We start from the raw sequence: 22,690 nt of genomic DNA on the forward strand, positions 1-22,690 counted from the left end.
ATTTCCTTCTTTGACAGGGTTACTAGCCTACTGGATAGCAAGGAAAGCTGTAGATATAAAATATCTTGATTTTAGTAAGGCCTTTGACACAGGTCCACATGACATTTTCAGAAGCAAACTAGGGAAACGTGGTCTAGATGAAATTACTATAAAGTGAGTATACAACTGGTTGAAAGAGCATATTCAAAGGGTAGTTATCAATGGTTTTCTGTCAACCTGGGGGGATGTATGGAGAGATGTATGTAATGGAGTTCCGCATGGGTCAGTCCTGGGTCTGGTACTATTTAATATTTTTATTAATGACTTGGATAATGGAGAGGAGAGTATGCTTATAAAATTTGTGGATGACACCAATCTAGGAGGAGCTGCAATCCCTTTGGAAGACAGGATTAGACTTCAAAATGACCTTGGCAAATTGGAGAATCGATCCAAAATTAACAAGATGAAATTCAGAAAAAACACCTAGGAAGCAAAAATTAAATGAACAATTACAAAATAGGGGATAACTGGCTAGGCAGTAATACTGCAGTAAAGGATCAGGGTTATAGTGGATCACAAATTAAAGCTGAGTCAACAATGTGATGCAGTTGTAAAAACGGTGAGTGTCATTCTGGGGTGTATTAACAGGAGTGTAAAATGTAAGTCACAGGAGGTAATTGTCCTGCTTTGCTTGGCACTGGTAAGGCCTCAGCTGGAGTATTATGTCCAGTTTTGGGTGCCCCACTTTTAGAAAGTTATGGACAAATTGGAGAGAGTCTAGAGGAGATCAACAAAAATGAATAAAGGTTTAGAAAACCTGACTTATAAGGGAAGGTTAAAAAAAACTGGGTATCTTTAGTCTTGGGAAAAGAAGACTGAGGAGGGAACTCATAACAGTCTTCTAATATGTTAAGGGCTGTTATAAAGAGGATGGTGATCAATTTTTCTCCATTCCACTGAAGGTAGGACAGGAAGTAGTCAGAGTAATATGCAGCAAGGGAAATTTAGGTTAGGAAAAAATTTCTAACTATATGGATAATTAAGCAGTGGAATAGGCTTCCAAAGGAGGTTGTGGAATCCCCATCACTGGAGGTTTCTAAAAACAGATTAGACAAACACCTGTCAGGGATAGTCTAGGTTTATTTAGTCCAGCCTTAATGCAAGGGGCTGGACTAACTGACCTCTCAATGTCCCTTCCAGTTGTACATTTCTAAGATTCTGTCATTAAAAAATAGTGCTTCTGATTGTTAACCCTAGGCAAACCTAGATAAAAACCAGTTTACAGTTCCTGACATTGCTCTGCAAGTAGCCTGTGTGACACACAATTTTGCTTTTCAGCAGTATAGTTGCTAGCAGAGACCCAGAAATGTAAGGAAACCTAATGATAGTATATATGCAATAATATGTGATGCCAGTAGGAGTTCCAAGTGCAGATTGAGTGGCGTTTACAAGATCCTTTATTTTCAAATATAGTTGACTCTGAATTTGTGGATAACATGCCAACAAGTGAAGAGCTTTCTATCCAGGGGCAAATCTAGCCTCCTCCTTTGTGGCCCATAGAGGGCCACAGTGGCATTCTGTTGAGCAAAGAATGGGGGCTGGAGAATGGGGAGCTGTGGAGCAGGTGTACATCAGGTACAGGTACAGGTGTACATCAGCAGGTACAGAGCCCTGTGCTGTGAGCAAGCATTCTGATTTACAGGGGGCAGAAAGGCATGGGTGAACTGGGGGAGGGGTGAAAGAGACCTGTCACTGCACAGATCCTTGCATATTTTCTGGGTATGGAAGATGTAAGTGTCCTATATAGGTTTCTTCAGACACTGGTCTTAAATGGCCTTTATAGAGTGATTGTACTCCTCCACCCCTGCACAGCTCCCCAGCACCTGGCCTGGCTACTCATGCTGGGCACTGGGGTCTAGAATTTTGCCCAATTGAATTAAGATGGTTCATTAAGCAAAATGGATGCAGTTTTCTTTCAAAAAATGAAAGCTGAGGTACAGCTGTAAATGTTAGCTTACTGTTTATTAGGTATTTTATGAGCTATTTCTGTTCCTGCAGCTCGTGATGTGGTTGCAAAATTGGTTGAGGACAAAATCACAGATCAGAATGATTTCCAGTGGATTTCTCAGTTGAGATACTACTGGGAAGAAGGAGATGTAATGGTGCGAATGATTACGACAGAAGCCAAATATGGCTATGAGTACCTTGGCAATTCTCTACGTCTGGTTATAACTCCACTGACTGATCGATGCTATAGGTAAAATTCATATTCTCTATGACTATAGCATTCACTTTCCAGCTGGCTTGTATTTAATACATATTGTAACAGTGGCTAATGAAAAGAGCCTTAGTCATTAGTTTTCTTTTCCCCTTCCCGGTTTTTTATGTTTGGGTGTAGTGCCACAGTGTGGACATTTTCTGTAGTGTTGGAAGGGGTTTTCCCATTCATGTAGTTAATCCACCGCTCTGAGAGGCCAGAGTCTACACCAGGAGTTAGGTCGACCTTACTACAGAGCTCAGGGCATGTAATCTTCCACAGCCCTGAGTGATATAGCTAGATCCCTCTAATTTTTAAGTGTAGATCAGCTTAGGGGTAGAGGATATGAAGTTTGAATTTACCTCATCTGAAGTGGAAGTCAAACTCAAACATCTTAATGAGACTAAATCAGGGGGCCCAGATAATCTCCATCCAAGAGTATTAATGGAACTGGCACATGAAAATGCAAGCACAATAGCAAGGATTTTTAATGAATCTGTAAACTCAGGGGTTGCGTATTTAGTTCCTGTTTAATTTAGTTCCTATTGCTAATGAGAAAACCTGGATTTGTGCTGGAAATGGCCCAACTTGATTATCATACACATTGTAAGGAGAGTGATCACTTTAGATAAGCTATTACCAGCAGGAGAGTGGGGTGGGAGGAGGTATTTTTTCATGCTTTGTGTGTATATAAAAAGATCTTCTACACTTTCCACAGTATGCATCCGATGAAGTGAGCTGTAGCTCACGAAAGCTTATGCTCAAATAAATTGGTTAGTCTCTAAGGTGCCACAAGTACTCCTTTTCTTTTTGCGAATACAGACTAACACGGCTGTTACTCTGAAACCTATTGCTAATATAGTTCCTATTTTTTAAAAAAAGGGGGGAAAGTGATCCAGGGAAGTACAGGCCTGTTAGTTTCACCTCAATTGTTTGCAAGGTCTTGGAACAAATTTTGAAAGAGAAAGTAGTTAAGGACATAGAGGTGAATGGTAATTGGGATAAAATACCACATGGTTTTACAAAAGGTAGATCGTGCCAGACCAACCTGATCCCCTTCTTTGAGAAGCTAACTGATTTTTTAGACCAGTGGTTCCCAAACTTGTTCCGCCGCATGTGCAGGGAAAGCCCCTGGCGGGCCGGACCAGATTGTTTACCTGCCGCATCTTCAGGTTTGGCCGATCGCGGCTCTCACTGTCCGTGGTTCGCTGCTCCAGGCCAATGGGAGCTGCTGGAAGCGGTGGCCAGTATGTCCTTCGGCCCGCGCCGCTTCCAGCAGCTCCCATTGGCCTGGAGCAGCAAACCGGGGCCAGTGGGAGCCGCGATCGGCCAAACTTGCGGACGTGGCAGGCAAACAAACCGGCCCAGCCTGCCAGGGGCTTTCCCTGCACAAGTGGCTGAACAAGTTTGGGAACCACTGTATTAGACAAAGGAAATGCAGTAGATCTAATCTACCTGGATTTCAGTAAAGCATTTGATACAGTTCCACATGGGAAATTATTATTTAAATTGGAGAAAACGGGGATTAAGATGAGATTTGAAAGGTGGATAAGGATTTGGTTAAAGGGGAGACTACAATGGTTCATACTGAAAGGTGAACTGTCAGGCTGGAGGGGAGTTATTAATGGAGTTCCTCAGGGATTTAACATTTTTATTCATGACCTTGGCACAAAAAGTTGGAATGTGCTAATGAAATTTGCAAATGATATAAAGTTGTGAGGTATTGTCAATATGAAGGAGGACAGGAATATTGTACAAGGAAGATCTGGAGGACCTTGAAAACTGGAGTAATAGAAATAGGATGCAATTTAGTAGTGCAAAGTGCAAGGTCATGCATTTAGGGACTAACAACAAGAATTTTTGCTATAAAATGTGGATTTATCAGTTGGAAGAGATAGAGTAGGAGAAAGACCTGCATATATTGGTTGATCACAAGACTATGAGCCATCAGTGTCGTGTGGCTATGAAAAAGGCTAATGCAGACCTAGGATGCATCAGGTGAGGTATTTCCAGTAGGGACAGGGAAGTATTAGTACCATTATACAAGGCACGGGTGAAACCTCATCAGGCATACGGTGTGCAATTCTCATCTCCCATGTTTAAGAAAGTTGAATTCAAACTGGAACAGGTGCAGAGAAGGGCTAATAGGATGATCCGAGGAATGGAAAACTTACCTTATGAGAAGAGACTCAAAGAGCTTGGCTTGTTTAGCCTAACCAAACAAAGGTTAAGGGGAGATATGATTGCTCTCTATAAATACATCAGAAGGGTGAACACCAGGGAGAGAGAGGAGTTATTTAAGTTAAGTGCCAATGGGGACACAAGAACAAATGGTTATAAACTGGCCATCAACTAGTTTAGGCACGAAATTAGGTGAATGTTTCTAACCATCAGAAAGTTCTGGAACAGCCTTCCAAAGGGAGCAGTGGGGGCAAAAAACCTAACTAGCTTCAAGACTGAGCTTGATAAGTTGATGACATGATGGGAATGCCTACGATGGCATGTGGCCCATCTGTGACTGACAATAGCAAATATCCCCAACTGTTGGAGATGGGACACTAGATGGGGAAGGCTTTGAGTTACCACAGAGAATTCTTTCCCAGGTATCTGCCCAGTGGGTCTTGCCCACATGCTCTGGGTCTAACTGATCACCATATTTGGGGTCGGGAAGGAATTTTCCCCGGGTCAGATTGGCTGAGACCCTGGGGTTTTTTTGCCTTCCTCTGTAATATAGGTCATGGGTCCCTTGCAGGTTTAAACTAGTGAAAATGGTGAATTCTCTGTAACTTGAAGTCTTTAAACCATGACTTGAGGACTTCAGTAACTCAGCCGGAGGTTAGGAGTCTATTTCAAGAGTGGGTGGGTGAGGTTGTGTGTCCTGTAAGTGCAGGAGGTCAGACTAGATGATCATGATGGTCCCTTCTGACCTTAAAGTCTATGGGTCTTGTGGCAGAGCAGAATAGACCCATGTGGCTGATGTAGTAGCTATAAACATGGCTGCATGTGTCACTCATAGGCCCGGCTGACATGAGGGAAATTACCCATGGCTGACTGGGTATGTCTGGACTGGTGCCGAACACTATTTAGTTGCAAGTATGGAACAGGACAAACCATGCTTAGCAACATTTAAAAAAACACAGTTCACAACATGTTGTTTTCCTAGTGTAGAGAAGACTTCAGGGGGCCTTCATGGATTCATAACTTTTAAGATAAGGTGCTTGATGGACCTACTCTTTAAGGGGCAGCAACATGTTCGTATGAAGACTGCCAAGCTATTCCCCATAGAAGGAAGATAGGTGATTCTCAGGTTTTTAGGAACAATCTCCATCCTCTTTAAGCACTTCCAAGATTAATTTTCTTTATCAAGGTTCCCATCAAGCCAACTCCAGTTTTCTAGCTGCTGCACTTGACATCATGGCTCTGAATAGATACGGTTCCAGCCTATCTATCAAAAGGTGTAGCATCTACTAACTGTTCTGCCTTGGGCTTATGCTTATAACTGACCTGACTTGTTCATGACACTTGAACCCCGCACATGAGGACATAGGTGCTGAATGCATGTGCTCAGGTACAACAAGCACATATAGTAAACCAAGGTCAGACAATGAAGTAAATGATATTGCACCTACTTACACCATGTCTGAATTTGGGCCTTTATTCTGGATATTTGAAATGGCTTCCAACTCTAGGAGTCCATGCTGAGGAGATGCCAGTTTGATGGCTGGAGATGGCCAACCAATTAAAAAATGAATTCCTGATAACAACGCAGGGCCAGATCTCTTAGCAAGTGTAAATCATTGCTCTGCCTATGGGTCTGTGCTAACTTACAGCTGCTGAGGAGCTGGCCTATGATTCATATGTTATTTCTTTTTTGTTATGTAGAACATTAATGGGGGCTTTGAAACTAAATCTTGGTGGTGCTCCAGAAGGACCTGCGGGGACTGGCAAAACCGAAACAACAAAAGATTTAGCAAAAGCACTGGCTAAGCAGGTACCAAAATTAATGAAATGTTGCAGTGCATTGTTACATCACATTGTTTTGTGTTTGGAGATGCAGGTCTTCTCTGGAGTTCTTTCTCACAAAAGTGTTGGTGCCCTTAACCTATTATCCATTCATGGAGATTGCTAATGAAAAGCTCATAATTAGGACAAAATCCTGGCAAAAAGCACACAGCCTGAGTGAACACGCTGTGCGCATTCCATGAAATGTTTCCAGTAGGTATGGGGCTGGGTAATGGAATCCTCAGCTCCAGTCTGCAGTAGCCAGTATGTACCTAAACTGCAGCTGCTCCTTCAGGGTACCGGAGTAATTAATAGGCCTGCCCCACTGCTGACTGCCATGCTGCATTCTGGCCCACCTAAAATCCCCTTTCCATGTTCCTGTGTAGGAAGCTTTCACAGAGCTTGGTCAATGACTCAGTGTGGGGGCAGGTTCTCTTTGTATGGCTCTCAACTGTATAGTAGAAACATGATATTTTAGTTGTGTTTGGAAACTTACACATCCAGAAGAAGGAAACAGGATTTGCTTTTTAGGAACTATTCCTTTCCCAGAGATTTTCTTTTTTGACAAGCTGCTTAGAAAAATACTGAATTGTGATGTTTAATTTAAGTTAATATACTTTTTCACCTAAGCCAAGTGATAAACAAGTATTGTTTTGTATTTCCTAGGCTTGCAAAATCTTTGAGGTGTCTCCACACATCCAATATACAGTAGTGTGTTATGTCACATAAAACTAATCTGAATCCTTGTAGTGAGTAAATACTCAACAGGTACTTCACTACCAACATGTTAAAATCATGACTAGATCCATTAACTAGATATTTAGGTATATATAGTCTTTTAAATTACCAGTTACCATGGCAATAATAATCCCCTTCTGTTTATAGATGCCAACATTTTTGTAACAAATTTTAACACTGAATGCTGTTGTGGGTTGTTGTTGTTGTTTTTTTTAATATAGTGTGTTGTCTTTAATTGCTCCGATGGTCTTGATTACAAAGCCATGGGTAAATTCTTTAAGGGACTGGCACAATCTGGAGCTTGGGCCTGCTTTGATGAGTTCAACAGAATTGAGGTAACTTTTTAATCAAAGTATTTAAAACAACAAAAATGTTGTTAAAATGCAAAGAATAGCTTTAAAAGTAGATATGAATATGTATTACCATTAATTTCTTACTTTTAGCACACCTTGTAACCTAGGCCCAGGTTTTCATAATTACATGCACAGCTGCCAAATACACAGCTGCCATAATGCATGCACAAATTTTGACAGGGGCAGTGTGGTCTGGGTAGATAGAGCATTGGAGCTCTGGAATGGGTTCAAACCCTGGCTCTGCCACTAGCCTGTTGGGTGACCTTGGGCAAGTCACTTCATCGCTCTGTGCCTCAGTTTTCGCATCTGTAAAATGGGGATAATGATACTCACCTCCTTGTAAAGCACTTTTACATCTACTGATACTGGATAAAACGAGGTATTATTAGCTGTGAAAATCTGGGTCCTACATTTTTAGTTTTAAGAGCTATTGACACATAGTCTCTCTGTAGCTTCTCTTCTTCCAATACATGGGATTTTTAAATGCACTTGCCATTGGCCTAACTCTCCTGTGACTTTCACCACTGACTTCACTGGAAGCAAAATTAGGCTAATGCTAAATACTTTTGAAAATTCCATCCATAATCTGTCTGTTCTGTATATTATAGTATTCTGTGTATTCTTTATAGTGTATTCTATCACATTCATTGTTCCATTACATTAGGTTTTGTTAGCCTGTACCCCAGCGAAGTTGAAAGCCAGCATTTTAATTTTCTAAAATTCTTTTATCCTGGTTCTTCAAGACAATTTCCATCTCTAGGACTTCAACATAAAGCCATTAAGCTATATTTTTAAAAAAACCTTCTTTCAGCCAGAAATGCTTCTTTTATATTGGCTCCATGTATGGGATGTTTTCTAATCTGTTTCTTTATTATTAGGTTGAAGTGTTGTCTGTAGTTGCACAACAGATACTCAGTATACAGCAGGCTGTTGTGCGAAATCTGAAAACATTCCTCTTTGAAGGCACAGAGATCTCTCTTAATCCAACCTGCGCTGTCTTCATCACTATGAATCCTGGGTATGCTGGACGGGCAGAACTTCCTGATAATCTAAAGGTAACTCTGGAGTTCTGATTTCTAGTAGGAATGAAACACAATTTACAGTTTTGATTCTAATGTAGTATGAATAGTACAAAAGCAGCCATGTAATATAAGGGCATAATTCCATTTAGGTGTTCTCGTTCTGGTTCATTAGTGATTAAGCTTTAATCATGTGTTTAGTGTTTAGCACAAAATGAATAGACAATAGGCCTGAATTTGATTGTGTAAAAAACATTTACAGCAGTTTTACACTAGTCAATGCTATTGACGTCCATTAAGTTACTCCTGAATTACACTGGCATAAGTGAGCCTGGAATCAGGTCCTGTCCTTTAAATCCCTACTCTTGTGAGTAGTCTTGTGGTAGTCAATGGGAGTACTGATATGAGTAAGGAATGCTCATATTAATCAGCGTTTGCAAGATCAGGCTTTAGAGACTCACACTTAGTATAAACAGCTATTCTTGGGCAAACCAGGGGCATTGTTGCTGTTCTGATAATTTCTGTCGGCTCCAGTGACAATCCCCATTGTGTGTAAAGAGAATCTCTGTGAAACTGCTAGAATATATCAAAATGGAAAAAATATATTAAGTTCATCCACTGTATAGGTACTCCCACATGGAATCTAATTGACTTCAATAAATAACACTGTTTAAGATCCTTAATCATTAAAATAATATGGGCCTTATTCTGTGCTGATTTACTATTCCAGTAATCCTGTTGAAATCAATAGTATTGCACAGGGTGTAGGTCAGTGCAGAATTTGGTCCCACATCTATACACTTACACATTACAAATCATTGCATTTGTGTTTAAATTGAAGGTAATTTCCTTTTGCTTTTATCAGCCAAGACCAGAGTTTAGGGGTCTGTGCTTCTCTTGTAATATGTGATGGCATTGTCACAGTTTCGGGGTAACCACACCTTTAACCCCCGTCCATGGTCCACTTCAGGAATGCCTCTGAGGTTTAACGCCTCTGGTCTTCACCTCTCTCTGGGTAGGGACCTGTGTGCTACTCCCGTCTCCTTTTAGGTTGTAGCTCCCTAGAATTCACTGTGATATCCCCAGCAAGCTAGTCTGTCTAAAGGCCAGCACCCGTGCTTTGCTTTCTCTCCAAGAGCTATGAACAATGTATGCCAGCAGTAACACGTCACCACACAGTTTTTTCTCAGCAGAGTGCATTATTCAGGATAAAGTGCATACAGAGGAAACATATAAAAAACAATAAAAGGTCTTCCATGCTTGCTAAACACACCAAACATCGCCCACCAGTCCTATGGAGCGCTGCTAAGCCAAAAGCCTTCCAACACTTCAGCAAGTGTTGGGGGCTCCCTAGGATCCATGGTCCTGTCTGTTTGCTGAATCAAAAGAAAGACCCTGAGTCTTTAAACTCAGCCTTTTATATCCCAAGTTCTTTCTCAGTTCCTTGCCTCTCCTCTGGGACTGCCTTAAACTAGGGACTATAGTAATCACCCCCTAGTAATTCTCCCTCCTTGGAGTTGCACACAGTCCCTGGCCTACAACGATACATAAAGCATTAATAAACTTAATACAATATAGTCCCCAAAGATACTGCATATTGTTCCCAATATGTGTCGCAGGCATGGGTGATGGGTGAACCCCAGCTTTGGGGAGGCTAGCCCACCGGCCCTACCCCTTCCACACGCCAGAGCCCCAAACCCCTCCCCCCGTAACAGGAGAAGCCTTGTGGGGCCCCCCTCGACCAGAGGAGGCCCAGCCCACCCACCCCAGCCACACCGGGCCGAGCTGCCGGCCCCCCCAAACCAAATGCCCCCTCCCCCGCAAGTGCCAGGCTGAGCTGCTAGCCCCCCCCGAGGGCTGGGCCGGCCGCAGCGCCAGGCTGAAACTCCAGCCCCCGCTTCCCCTGATGGGTCCCCCAGCTGAGTCACCGCCCCCCACCCCGGCCAGTGCTGGTTCAAGCCACTGGCCCCCTCAGGCTCCGGGCCAGCCCCAGCGCCAGGCCGAGCCACCGCCCCCCGAACTACCCCCCCAGTCAAGCCGCCAGCCCCCCAACCCGTGAAGGCCCTCCTCTGGCTGAGCCACTGGCCCCCAAGTGCCGGACCCTCCTGCCCCTGAAGGTCCAGCCATCGGCCCCAGTGCCCAGCCGAGCCTCCTTGCTCCCTCACCTGCCGCTAGCTCTGCGCATCCCTCCTCACTCCCCCATCCCCGAGGAGGAGGGACACGGCAAGCAGCAGGGACCTTTGGAGGCAGGGTGGGGTAGAGGAGATAGGCAGGAAGGCAGCAGCAGCAGGCAGTGGGGGCCTCGCAGCCACCGCAGCCCAGGTGTCGAGCAGCGGGGCAGTGGCAGGGAAGGCTAAGCCTTCCCTGGGCTATTATACCCACAGCCTATTGTCACAGGCATCTCTAATACATGAACAGCAAAGGTCTGTTATAGGTGCAAATGATGGCAGAGGTTACAGGAGCTTTTGATTTGGGTTTTGGGAATAAAAAAGTTGTGAAGTTCATTTTAATATTTGAAATATTTAGTTAAAACTGGAGAATCCACTGAGGGTCATATTCCACCTGTCACAGATAAACTGCCTGCTTAAAACCTTTTATTGTGGAGTACAATGACAATTCAGGTTGCAGTCTTCAGACTACCTGCGGGATTTGGATGCCCAATTCCCATTAAAATTAATTGTAATTAAAATCTCCTAAACAGCTTTGCAAATCTCAGCCTCAAAGTATAAATAATGTTCCTGTATCAGTAAGGAAAATAGTTGTGGCACTGGACTGGGACTCAGAGGATCTGAGTTCAATTCCCAGCTTTGCCATAGATGCCCTGCGTGACCTTGGTCAAGTAATATAATCTCACAATACAACTACACAGCATACAATCTCTCCATGTGTCAGTTTGCCCATATGTAAAATGGGGTAATGATACTTCCTTTGTCTTATCTATTTAGATCGTGAAATTTTCAGAGTAGTGAATGTCACTTGTTGTGTCTGTATGGTGCCTAGCAAAATGGAGACCTGATCTTGGTTGAAGCCTCTTGGCAATACCATAATACAAATAATCAAGAATAACGATAATAATGGACTCCCCCAACCTCAATTTGATTCCTAAAGCCATATGCATGGAAGACAAAAGTCTGTGAATTTACAGAGGAACACTACACCTGTAAAACTAATTCAAGTTATTGCTTTATTCTCTATTCTTGGGTCTGTGTTTTTTTAGCTGTTAATTTTTTCTTCCATAGGCATTATTCCGAACAGTTGCCATGATGGTTCCAGATTATGCTTTGATTGGTGAAATTTCACTTTATTCAATGGGATTTCTTGACTCTAGAAGGTGAGTCATACTCAATTTTCTACTTACAGCTGGCTCTGAAATTCCTCAGGAGGCTAACCACTCTGGGTGTGGGACGGAGGATGGGGAGTATGTGTGTGTGATGTTGTTTCTACTCATAATTTGGACTAAATTTTCCAAGTGTTGTGTAAATATTTATCCAGGCAACTGTTCTGCTCAATTAAAATCACATGATTAAATCCGTATGCATTGCTTTGAAAACGAACTCCTTAATGGGTATTTCCTGATAATCCATCTCAAAGGACCTGCAGGATATTAACCATGCAACGTCGATTCAAGTTTGTAAAACAACAGAACCACACAAGAAGTTAACTATTACATGTTGCAAATCTTTGATATGTACCTTGGCTACCATAGGTGAAATGTACCCCTAGGTGGAGGGCCAGCACAAGGTGACACTATACTTAAGGCTTACTTAAGCCTCCATAAGTAGTGCATAGACCAGCGGGGGCAAACTACGGCCCTTGGCCATTCCCTCTGGCCCCTGAGCTCCTGCCAGGGAGTAGGGTCAGGACAGGCTTCTGGAGGAGCCCGCCCAACTCCCCAGCAGCAAGTAAGAGGGGTGGAGGCTAGCCTCTGCCCTGGCCTCTCCCCTTCTGTTGCCCTCCCTCCCTACTTCCCTCATGGTCACAGTTCCCCCGGTGCCTAGGCAGCGTGGCTACAGCTCCATAGCACCGCCAGACCTGGTGCTCCAGGGCGGCATGGTCAGGGGGCAAGGAGCAGGGGGAGCTCTGGGGTGGGGTACAATTTCTGTATCCAATGTGGCCCCAGGGCCAAAAGGTTTGACCACCTCTGGCATAGACCTTCTTCTGGAACTTGGCACAGAGGTGAATTGTCACTCTGTGTGAATGAAGTTTTATGTATGTTTGAAGCACATGAACAGGGAAACAGCATTGTAGCTGTTACTGTTTTACAAAACCCAAAACAATGGAGAAATCTATCATTTAGATTTCTATACATTTTGGGGCATGTCCTCAGGTGTAAACTGACATCACTCCATTTACTTCAAAGATCTGGGCAAATACTTGGCATTATATTTGCATTTCACACACCATATTTTAACATCCACAGTCTTGCCCAGAAAATTGTTGCCACGTACCGTCTTTGCTCTGAGCAGTTATCATCTCAGCATCACTATGACTATGGAATGCGTGCTGTTAAATCTGTCCTGACAGCAGCAGGGAACTTAAAACTAAAGTACCCAGAAGAAAATGAAAGTGTGTTGTTACTTCGAGCTTTGCTGGATGTTAACTTAGCCAAATTCTTGGCACAGGATGTTCCTCTCTTTCAGGTAAGATAACAGGTAGATGCATTCAAATACTAGGTTATAAGAATCTAGACAGATGGACAGACATATAGATGGGACTGCCATGATAAACTAAGAAAACAGATCATTGCTTTAATTTAAAACAGTTTTGCCCAAATTCTTTCATCATTACTACTGAAGTCAGCGGGGTTACACCAATTGAATTGTGGGCACAATTTGACTCTTAGTATTGTTTTGAAAAATGAACTTATAGCAATGATAGGAGTTACCTTTTGAGTTACCTTGTGATATGTTACATGCCATTGACATGATCTCTTGTAACTCCATTTACTCATGCCAATGAAAACCATTCTTTGCTAATTTTGTATATAAGGATGTGTCTACACTACGGAGACTATATTGGCATTGCTACGTTTCTGTAGCTATGTCAGCATAACCCTATAGTGTAGACACAGTCTACACCAATGGAACGGTTTTTTTCATCCCTGTAGGAACACCACCTTCCTTAGGTACAGTAGCTATGTCGACGGAAGCATTCTTCCGTAGATATAGTTGCATCTACGCTGGGGGTTAAGTCAGCATGGCTGTGGCACTCAGGGGTATGGCTTTTTCACACCACTGACCAATGTAGCTACATCGACCTAACTTTTAAGTGTAGGCCAGGACTTAGCTTTGTAATGTGAAGGAGGTGGGGAAAGTTAAACTGCAAGCAATAGAAAATACTTTGTTTGGAAGTCAGAGTGAAAACCATGAAAACCATGATGTTATTGCTAATGTTATGCTTCCATAGAAGGAGGAAAATCAATGTATCAGGCTTCAAAGCCATCCATATTAATTATAAAGACCTAAGATCTGGACTTTTGAAAAAAGTCACTGCTGTGAAATAAGAGAACACATATCTCCCCATTAGTCATTTAATCTCTCCCCTCCCCCAAGATTCATAGGTTAGGGTTGGAAGGGACCTCAGGAGGTCATCTAGTCCAACCCCCTGCTTGAAGCAGGACCAATCCCCAATTTTTGCTCCAGATCCCTAAACGGCTCCCTCAAGGATTGAACTCACAACCCTGGGTTTAGCAGGCCAATGCTCAAACCACTGAGCTATCCCCCCCCCCCCCTGTATTTAAAGGCAGATTTTCAGCAGTTTCACCTTCATTTTGCAAGAGCAATTCATGCCTGTATCATTTGTGACATTCATTCATTTGTGAGTGCAAAACAGAGTGCTTTCACCTCTATCTGATTGTGAGTACAAGTGAGTCAATTAAAGGCACAACTACTGAGCTTTGCACCTGCAGTAAATTTTGCAGGTCCAAAAATGGGGGCCGAATTAGTGCCTGTAAATTAGGACTCAGTCCAGCTGAATACATTCCCCCTTAAAGTCCTATTTCCTACCATTTTCTATGTATTTCTTAACACTTAGAAGTTCTGCTTTTGTTAGTCTGCTTTTAATAGTATCCTGTTTTTTTCATTAACAGGGTATCATATCTGACCTGTTTCCTGGAGTGGTTCTTCCTAAACCAGACTATGAGCTGTTTGTGCAGGCACTGAGTGACAATATTAAAAAAATGAATCTTCAACCAGTTCCTTGGTTTATTGGAAAAATTATTCAGGTATTTAAAAAAAATATTCATCACATCTGAAAAAAGATAATTTATGTATAAACTATTGAAGTATCTGGCTGAATCAGGGCCTAAATTAGTAGCTAGCAGAGCATTACAGAAAGCTTATCTATACAAAGTGAAAACCACAAAAGGTACAGACATTCATATGCCAGAAAAAAATTCCACCCTCTATAAGAGTAAGTACAAGTTGGTCAGTAGATATTGTCCCCTTCCATGTGGCAAGAGTACTCATATTTGTACCCATGTCTCAGGTCATAGGACTGGAGTCAGCAAATGAAGTTCAGTCTTACTAAGGGAGGCAATGTGCCTTAGCACTGAGAGCAGGGGACTAAGACTCATAAGACCTATGTTCTGTTCCTGGCTGTACTACTGGCCTGTTGGGTGACCATGAGCAAGTCAGTTTATCACTCTATGCCTCAGTTTCCCCATCTGTAAAATGGTAATAATGATACTGGCTGTCTTTGTAAAGTGTTTTGAGATCTCGGTATTGTTATTACCAGCACTCACATGTGTTGTGCCTTTATTTTTCCCACTGCTTTAACTTGCACCCTTTTATTAGTTGCTTTTCCTGCTTTGAAACCAAGTTAGTTAAACAGGTACAAACAGTTAAGAGGATGCTCTTGTTCTGGTTTAAACCAGACTTATTTTGGTGTAGGTTGGGTCAGTTCAGAATTGGATTAAGCTGAACTGAAAAAAGGTACTCTTAAACTGAAATAAGAATGTCTACAAGGGATTTGCACTAATTTAAATCTGTTTAAAAACAAATTTAATTAAACCAGTGCAAATTTCTAATGAAAACAAGGCCTGAGTTGGTGTAATTTACACTCTGAGGAGGCAGAAAGTGTAAATTATGCTGTCTTAGACTCACCTCTGAATTTGGCCTTGGGATTCTTAAGGGCAGTAATGTCAGTGTTTGTGTCTAGATTGGCTGATCTGCTCTTTCACACAATGTAGGAGTGCAAGAGAGACATGTAGTTTCACACATGTTACATTCAGTTCTTTAATATATTTAAGTATTAAACTCATGTCACCAATACAGATTTATGAAATGATGATGGTGCGCCATGGATATATGATTGTTGGAGATGCTTTGGGTGGAAAGACCTGTGCTTACAAAGTGCTAGCCGCAGCCCTTGGTGATTTGTACACAGGTAAAAATAAAAAGCCTGCCAAAGACTTCTCATAAAAAATTAATTCTATGACCAATGAACTTTCTGTACAAAGATAAATTCAGGTTGCTAATTCTGCTGTTAATGGGTTGCAGAATAGAAGAGAATTTGGATATGCAGGACTAAGATTGGAAAACCTCTGTTGTCAGAAATATTCTTCTTTTAAACGGATCACATGAATACGCAAAAAAGTAAATTACACATTTTGTTAAGCAAGTATATTTGTGCACAGTAGTCATGCAAAAGTAGCATCAATAGTCACATCAAACAAATCTCTTCATGTATGGTACTTCTCTGGAAAGTGACTGAGCAAAAATGGCACCTCTTGGCTCAACAAATCTATTCCCTGGGAGAGATTCTGTGAAGCTCTCTCATGAATGCACAATCAGTTTCCATTGTGCTTCTGTCCTGTTCCTCATTTTTTACCTTGTGCTTTTGCACACAACTCTCTGGACCTGCCTTGTGCAGCAATAAACTCTATGTGTAAGTAAAGGAGGTCATTACTTACTGCTAGGTAGCTTCCACATGTAAGGTCTATTGGGTGGCTACACTGGGATTCTATCAGGAATGTTTCACCTCTAAACTTCATTAGTGAAAAATATTTTTAAAGAACTTTTGCCTTCTATCTAGCTCAGTGGTTCCCAAACTTGTTCCGCCGCTTGTGCAGGGAAAGCCCCTGGCGGGCTGGGCCAGTTTGTTTACCTGCCCCGTCCATAGGTTCGGCCGATCGCGGCTCTCAGTGGCCGCGGTTCGCTGCGCCAGGCCAATGGGTGCTGCTGGAAGTGGCGGTCAGTACGTCCCTCGGCCCGCGTTGCTTCCAGCAGCTCCCATTGGCCTGGAGCAGCAAACCGCGGCCACTGGGAGCCACGATTGGCCAGACCTGCAGACGCGGCAGGTAAACAAACTGGTCTGGCCCGCCGAGGGCTTTCCCTGAACAAGCAGCGAAACAAGTTTGGGAACCACTGATCTAGCTAATCAATATAATTTATTTTTAATTCCTACCTAGCAAATTCCATGGATGAGTTTGCTGTTGAGTACAGAATTATTAATCCCAAAGCGATTACAATGGGACAGCTGTATGGGTGTTTTGACCCTGTGAGCCATGAGTGGACAGATGGAGTCCTTGCAAACACCTTCAGACAACAAGCATCTTCAACCACAGATGACAGGAAGTGGATTATATTTGATGGACCAGTGGATGCAGTTTGGATAGAGAACATGAACACTGTGCTAGATGATAATAAAAAGGTAGCCATCATTTTTGCCTGTTACTTTAGCGTGTGAATGCACATAATTAATTGCGGTTGGTTGGTTATTGCAGTTAGTGATCTGACCCTTTTAAGTAAATTGAAATACATGAATTCATCTTTCTAACTGGAAATTTTAACTGGAGATTTGTTTATTCACAAAATAATAATTATCTTAAACTGCCAAAAGAAAAGGATTGCTTTTTATTGTGGAATATATAAAGAGCTGGCTAATGCTTCGTTTTCTCTTTTTTTCTCCCAAGTCTGCAAGACTTGGAAATAACAAATGGAGAACTCTCTAAGACAGAATTCTATAAATATCACACACTATGGGAACATGAATGAATGAATGAATAAGAACTGACACTAAATGGGATGGCTGTTCAGTGATTTTATGACAAGCACTGCTATAAGTGAATGTTCAGCTATGATACGATTAAACCACGTTTATGCCATGTTTGCTTTCCAGCTGTGTTTAATGAGCGGGGAAATAATTCAGATGAGTTCCAAAATGAGTTTAATCTTCGAGCCAGCTGACTTGGAGGAGGCATCTCCAGCAACTGTCAGCAGGTAACAGTAACCCACCCAAAGTCTGAACTACCTCAGGCAATGTACCTGGTGCATTTCAGATACCTTACTGCACTATAACTACTTATTTTTCCAGGTGTGGCATGATCTATATGGATCCTAATCAACTGGGTTGGAAGCCTCTGAAGGATTCCTACATGGACACACTGCCCCCAAATCTGCAACAGGAGCACAGAGAACTGGTGCGAGCCTTTTTTTTATGTATCACCCTTATAACTTTTACTTTAAAGGTAATCTGCCCACTGCATCCTAGTATGTCCTATGGGCTTCCAGGTAGGCACATTGGGTAATCTTTTCAAAAGCGCCTCAATGAATCAGGACACAAAGGGTATGTCTACATTGCAATCAGACTGCAGCACATGTAGACATAACCACACTAGCTTTGCTCTAGCTAGCTTGAATAACTATACCATGGTATAGTTAGCATGGGAGGCAGCACAGCCTAGCTGGCCAAGTACATGCCTAGCATCCCAGATGGGCGTGTACATTCTATGCTGCCACCTGTACTGCCATGGCTTCGCTGCCATAGAACAAAGCTAGTTCGGGTATGTCTACATGTGCTGCAGTCACACCTCTGATCGCAATGAAGACATACCCTGAATCTAAAGGGGCTCCTAAGTCTTTCAGGCACATTTGAAAATTATATCCAGTATTACATGGGGTTTAGTGATGTGTGAGACTTCACTAACAGAGTCCTAGTGCATGATAGGTGGAGATTATGTGAGCCAGGTCCGGGGAAGAGGGGCGGGAAATATGCATTAAAAATGCACCTTCACCTGTTTGGGGCAATCAGATCCTAGCATGAGAAACGCATATATTAATAACATTCTTATCACTTTTAGGGTCTGCTTTTGCAAACCCTTTACTCACTAGAGTAGTTCTTACTGAGTAAGACAACTCAGATGAATCAGTGGTGCTCATGTTCATGTCGTGCACTTACAAATTAGACTGAAGGTTTGCAGGAATAGGTTCTGAAGGTTATCTATGCATTAAGTCTGAAGATTATCTAAGCATTAAACATAGAGTTCAGTGGGAGGAGGATCAGGCATTAAAAGGCCAAAACAAACTTTTCTGTGTTAGGCCTAGAGCTGGATGAAGCCATAGATTTCTGTGATCTGCCAGCCCCCTTCTTCACTGTTCATAGGAAGAACAAACAGGAGTTGGGACCAAATTCAGAAAAATGCTTAGGGATGGGGGAATGCTGCCTGCTGTTGGTTAAGAAGCAATCTCTCTCCCTTTATAAACTATCTGAAATAAAGGCCAGGATAGAAGCAGAGGAGAGGTTGGGCCATGACTTCCTGCACCCTGCGCTGCATAAGTCAGCAGAACTGGCTTGCCGTAGAGGGAAAGCGATGATGCTTCATTTACGGCAGTGATCACACTCTCCCTACATACTGGGGAGCTCTTGAAGGCATTTCACAATGGAATGAGGTGGCTATGCACTAACCTCAGTGCCCTTAATGGTCTGATGGAACCCTGGTCTTTCTTCTTTCTGCTGTCTGTTTACTAGACCTTGGATTTACTCTCTCAGATTATCCTGTAAACCTCAGTGAAATGCAGTCTTCCCATATTTAGTCCCTGTGCCTGGGTGGAGTAACAGCTCCCCAAGATGTAAAGGTCCTTCTGCTGTCTGGATTAATAAGAGGAGAACAAACTTCCTATTCCAAACCATTTATTTTCCTGTGGCAGAAGCAGCTTCTTTCCACTGTCAGGCAGGTTCCATGGCTCTGTGGCAACTCCCATAGTACCTTGTCAAGGCCACTCCCCAATCTCCCCCTCCACCAGGCAGAATTATTGGTGCCTTAAGGATCCACTTTTATTGAACAGCTAAGTCAAATAAACCTTTGATACAGGACTTTGTAAGTAAGGAAAATAATGCAACTCTTACACTGTTTTAAAACTGTTTCCTGTTCCGCTTGCAGATTGATGACATGTTTATGTGGCTAGTCCAGCCTTGCTTGGAATTTGTTCGCCTTCATTGCAAAATCATAGTACAGACATCTGCTATCCATCTGGCCTATAGCATGATGAAACTCTATACCTGTCTGCTCGGTCAGTATTTTTTAATGCTTCAGCCTCTTATTTTTCTCCTGATATGTCATAACAATAGAAAATCCAGGCCACTAGAGACAAATGAATGCTAGAAGACTTCATTTAGAATGAAGCAAGTGCTCTGGGGTTTGGATCATAGGCCATAGATCTTTTTCACTGACCTAGTAATAACAACAGTCCTTTGCGCCTTGTATAGCACCTCTCATCTCAGGATCTCAAAGTACTTTACAGGCCTGAGTAAGGCCCTGTGGGCATGGCCCCAGATGTTTAGCCTGCTGTTTACTAGCATCCTAATGAAATATTTAGAACTCCTTTAAATATTTCCCACTCATTCATTTTTAATTGAAAACAATATATTGCACCATCAAAACAGGGCCAGAGTCTCACCTGGTGAAAATTGACGTAGCTCCATTGAAGCCAGTGCTGAGGATCTGGCTTAGAATGATTTTTTTTTTTTTTTATGAAAGCAGATTTTGAATTGCAATTTTTGATAATTTAACCAAGATTTGAATGTATTTTTAGATGAAATAAGGAAATCGGGTGAAGAAGAAGGTGAAACCATGTCTAGTCAGCAGATCATCTTATGGCTACAAGGGCTTTTCCTTTTCGCATTGGTTTGGACAATTGGTGGGACCATCAGTGCAGACAGCAGAAAGAAATTTGATCTGTTTTTCCGCAACTTGCTAATGGGAATGGATGATGAGAACCCGCGCCCCAAAAGCGTGAAGCTCACCAAAAACAATATCTTTCCAGAAAAAGGTGTTTCTATGCAACTGTATTTGTATCCCTTAGTCTTGCTTTACAAACCCTGCCAAATCCTGTCTGGCACTACCGGGCAGACTGGGGTGTCTGGCACTTGTCCTTTGCTGCAGAGATCCTGCAGCCAGGCCTGAGGGATGCACAGTGGGGAGCTCTTTTTTGTTGCTCTAAACAAGAGGAGCATGTGCCCAGATTGACCTAAACAGTGAAATCTGTTGCAGGTAGTAACTTCCTGACAGTGAGGTTCAATGGGAGAGGAGGATATTCAGTGTTATTTAGGAGGCATTCATTGCCACACAGGCCATGTGAAGAACTGACAAATCAGGAAAATTCTTTCATTTGATCATTTCTACCCTTGTACTAGAAAAGACTAGGGGGAAATACTTTAGATGCTAAAGTGACATGACATTATTTTGATTGTCTATTCAGTCAGTTTTCCTATATTCTGTGTTTTGTTTAACAGGGAGTGTGTATGACTTCTATTTTCACAAGCAAGCCAGTGGGCAATGGAACATATGGACTGATTACATCACTAGGGAGGAGCAAAATATCCCTGCTGGTGCAAAGGTCAACATTAATTTTTTTTCATTATAGAAAAGAACTCAGTGATGAAAACAGTGTTGTGAAATGACAGAGCTACAAGTCAGTTACATTTGGTAGCTCTGATTAATTTATATGTGACTTCTTTCTGTTTACTGTGCAATGTCTTATGCTGTATGGGCTCTCCCCCGCTTAAACCGTGGTTCTGATGTCAGACCTATATTTAAATCTCAGTACAAAAGGTACATATGGAGCATAAGGATGATCTTGTGGTGAAAGATCTGGACTCAATTCCTGGCTTTGCTACAGAATACTCGTATGACCTTGGGCAAGTCACTTAGCCAGAACAGAGGCATCCCCATTTTGATGGCAAGCTTTGAACTTAATCTCTCTGTGCCTTGGTTTCCCCTTCTGCAAAGTGGGGCTAATGATACTTCCCAATTATAACAGGGCTGGCTGCCTCCCACATCCCCCTCATGGCCTAAGGTCATACTACAGGCAGTCTGCCTCACTTTCCCCTCTTTCCATCCAAAAGCCCACACAAGGCAAAGGTTCTCTTCCTCCTCCTAGGCCTTCCTGCCTGGCATCTTTTCTGCTTTGGCAGGCCACTCCCAGGCCCTGCCTGGTTAGAGTCTCAGTCCTCTCTGCTAGAACCTGCTCACTCTCCTAGCAGTCTCTAATTCCTGGGCATTTCCTCTTTCACTGCAGCCTCCTGCTGCTCTTTATAGAGTGACTCGTATAATCAGGGTTGGCTAACCCCAGCCCTCCAGCCCTTACGGGGTGAGCCACACTGTTACACCTGCCTTGCAGGTGTGATGTGGGGTTAAATTCATTAATAGTTGTAGAGCACTTTAAGAAGTTCAAAATGTTGTTACCCATTGCCTCATTACCACTATTCCTCATTGACATGCTAGATATCAGTACAGCTAGCATCTACGTGACATAAGTGGAAAGAAGAAGAACAAATCTTTATTTCATCATTTAAAAATAACATTTTAAGTACACAGTGCATAGCTGCCCCTCTGACGTGGGAGGAGAAGAGACTCCCTGTGACATTTTACCCCTTCCCTTTGCACAGTAAAGGGCAGAATTGAGCCCCAAATTAGGAATTATCCAATGTTCCCATTTTTGCTTTGAATTGTCACAGTGCTTAGGAGTCCTAGTCATGGAGCAGGATCCATTGTGCTAGGTGCTGTACAAACACAGAACAAAAGCAGCTCCTTACTTACCATTTACACTCTCTACAAGAAACTTGTAATAACCTTTATTTACATGTAGAAGTAATTTTTAAAAACTCCTTTTTTGGGCAATAAACTCACTGCAGTAAGTTGATTTCAAACCTCAGTATTGATTACAGTGTTAGATATTTGTTTTCCACACGGTATTTTACTTTTCCATATAATAGGTGTCCGAGCTTATAATTCCAACAATGGAAACAGCCAGGCAAAATTTTTTTCTAAAAACATATGTGGAACATAACATCCCCTTGCTGTTTGTGGGCCCCACTGGCACAGGAAAATCCGCTATTACCAACAGCTTTCTGCTGCAACTTCCAAAGCTTAAATACATCCCTAACTGCATCAACTTCTCTGCAAGAACTTCAGCTAACCAAACCCAGGATATTATTATGTCAAAGCTGGACAGAAGAAGAAAAGGACTATTTGGACCTCCCGTGGGGAAAAAAAATGTAATATTTGTAGGTAAGATAACTTGTGTGTTCTTATTTCTTCATGTAAATTCAGACTTCAGGAG

The 22,690-nt window shown here is 42.4% G+C and overlaps 1 protein-coding gene across 1 annotated transcript in view; it reads left to right on the forward strand.

The window, feature by feature from the left end:
• Positions 1-22,690, forward strand: part of DNAH3 (dynein axonemal heavy chain 3) — a 109,601-nt gene that overhangs the window by 50,757 nt on the left and 36,154 nt on the right. The window contains exons 29-43 of the mRNA XM_084640998.1: positions 2,038-2,236; positions 6,119-6,227; positions 7,198-7,311; positions 8,208-8,384; positions 11,588-11,679; positions 12,769-12,988; positions 14,437-14,571; positions 15,623-15,734; positions 16,759-17,000; positions 17,469-17,569; positions 17,664-17,769; positions 19,510-19,639; positions 20,162-20,398; positions 20,862-20,965; positions 22,344-22,638. Coding sequence (XP_084497124.1) covers positions 2,038-2,236; positions 6,119-6,227; positions 7,198-7,311; positions 8,208-8,384; positions 11,588-11,679; positions 12,769-12,988; positions 14,437-14,571; positions 15,623-15,734; positions 16,759-17,000; positions 17,469-17,569; positions 17,664-17,769; positions 19,510-19,639; positions 20,162-20,398; positions 20,862-20,965; positions 22,344-22,638 — 2,373 coding nt within the window. The remainder of the gene's footprint in view (positions 1-2,037; positions 2,237-6,118; positions 6,228-7,197; positions 7,312-8,207; positions 8,385-11,587; positions 11,680-12,768; positions 12,989-14,436; positions 14,572-15,622; positions 15,735-16,758; positions 17,001-17,468; positions 17,570-17,663; positions 17,770-19,509; positions 19,640-20,161; positions 20,399-20,861; positions 20,966-22,343; positions 22,639-22,690) is intronic.

This window comes from Lepidochelys olivacea (assembly GCF_965140295.1).
Source record: "Lepidochelys olivacea isolate rLepOli2 genome assembly, chromosome: 10".
Lineage (NCBI taxonomy): Eukaryota > Metazoa > Chordata > Testudines > Cheloniidae > Lepidochelys > Lepidochelys olivacea.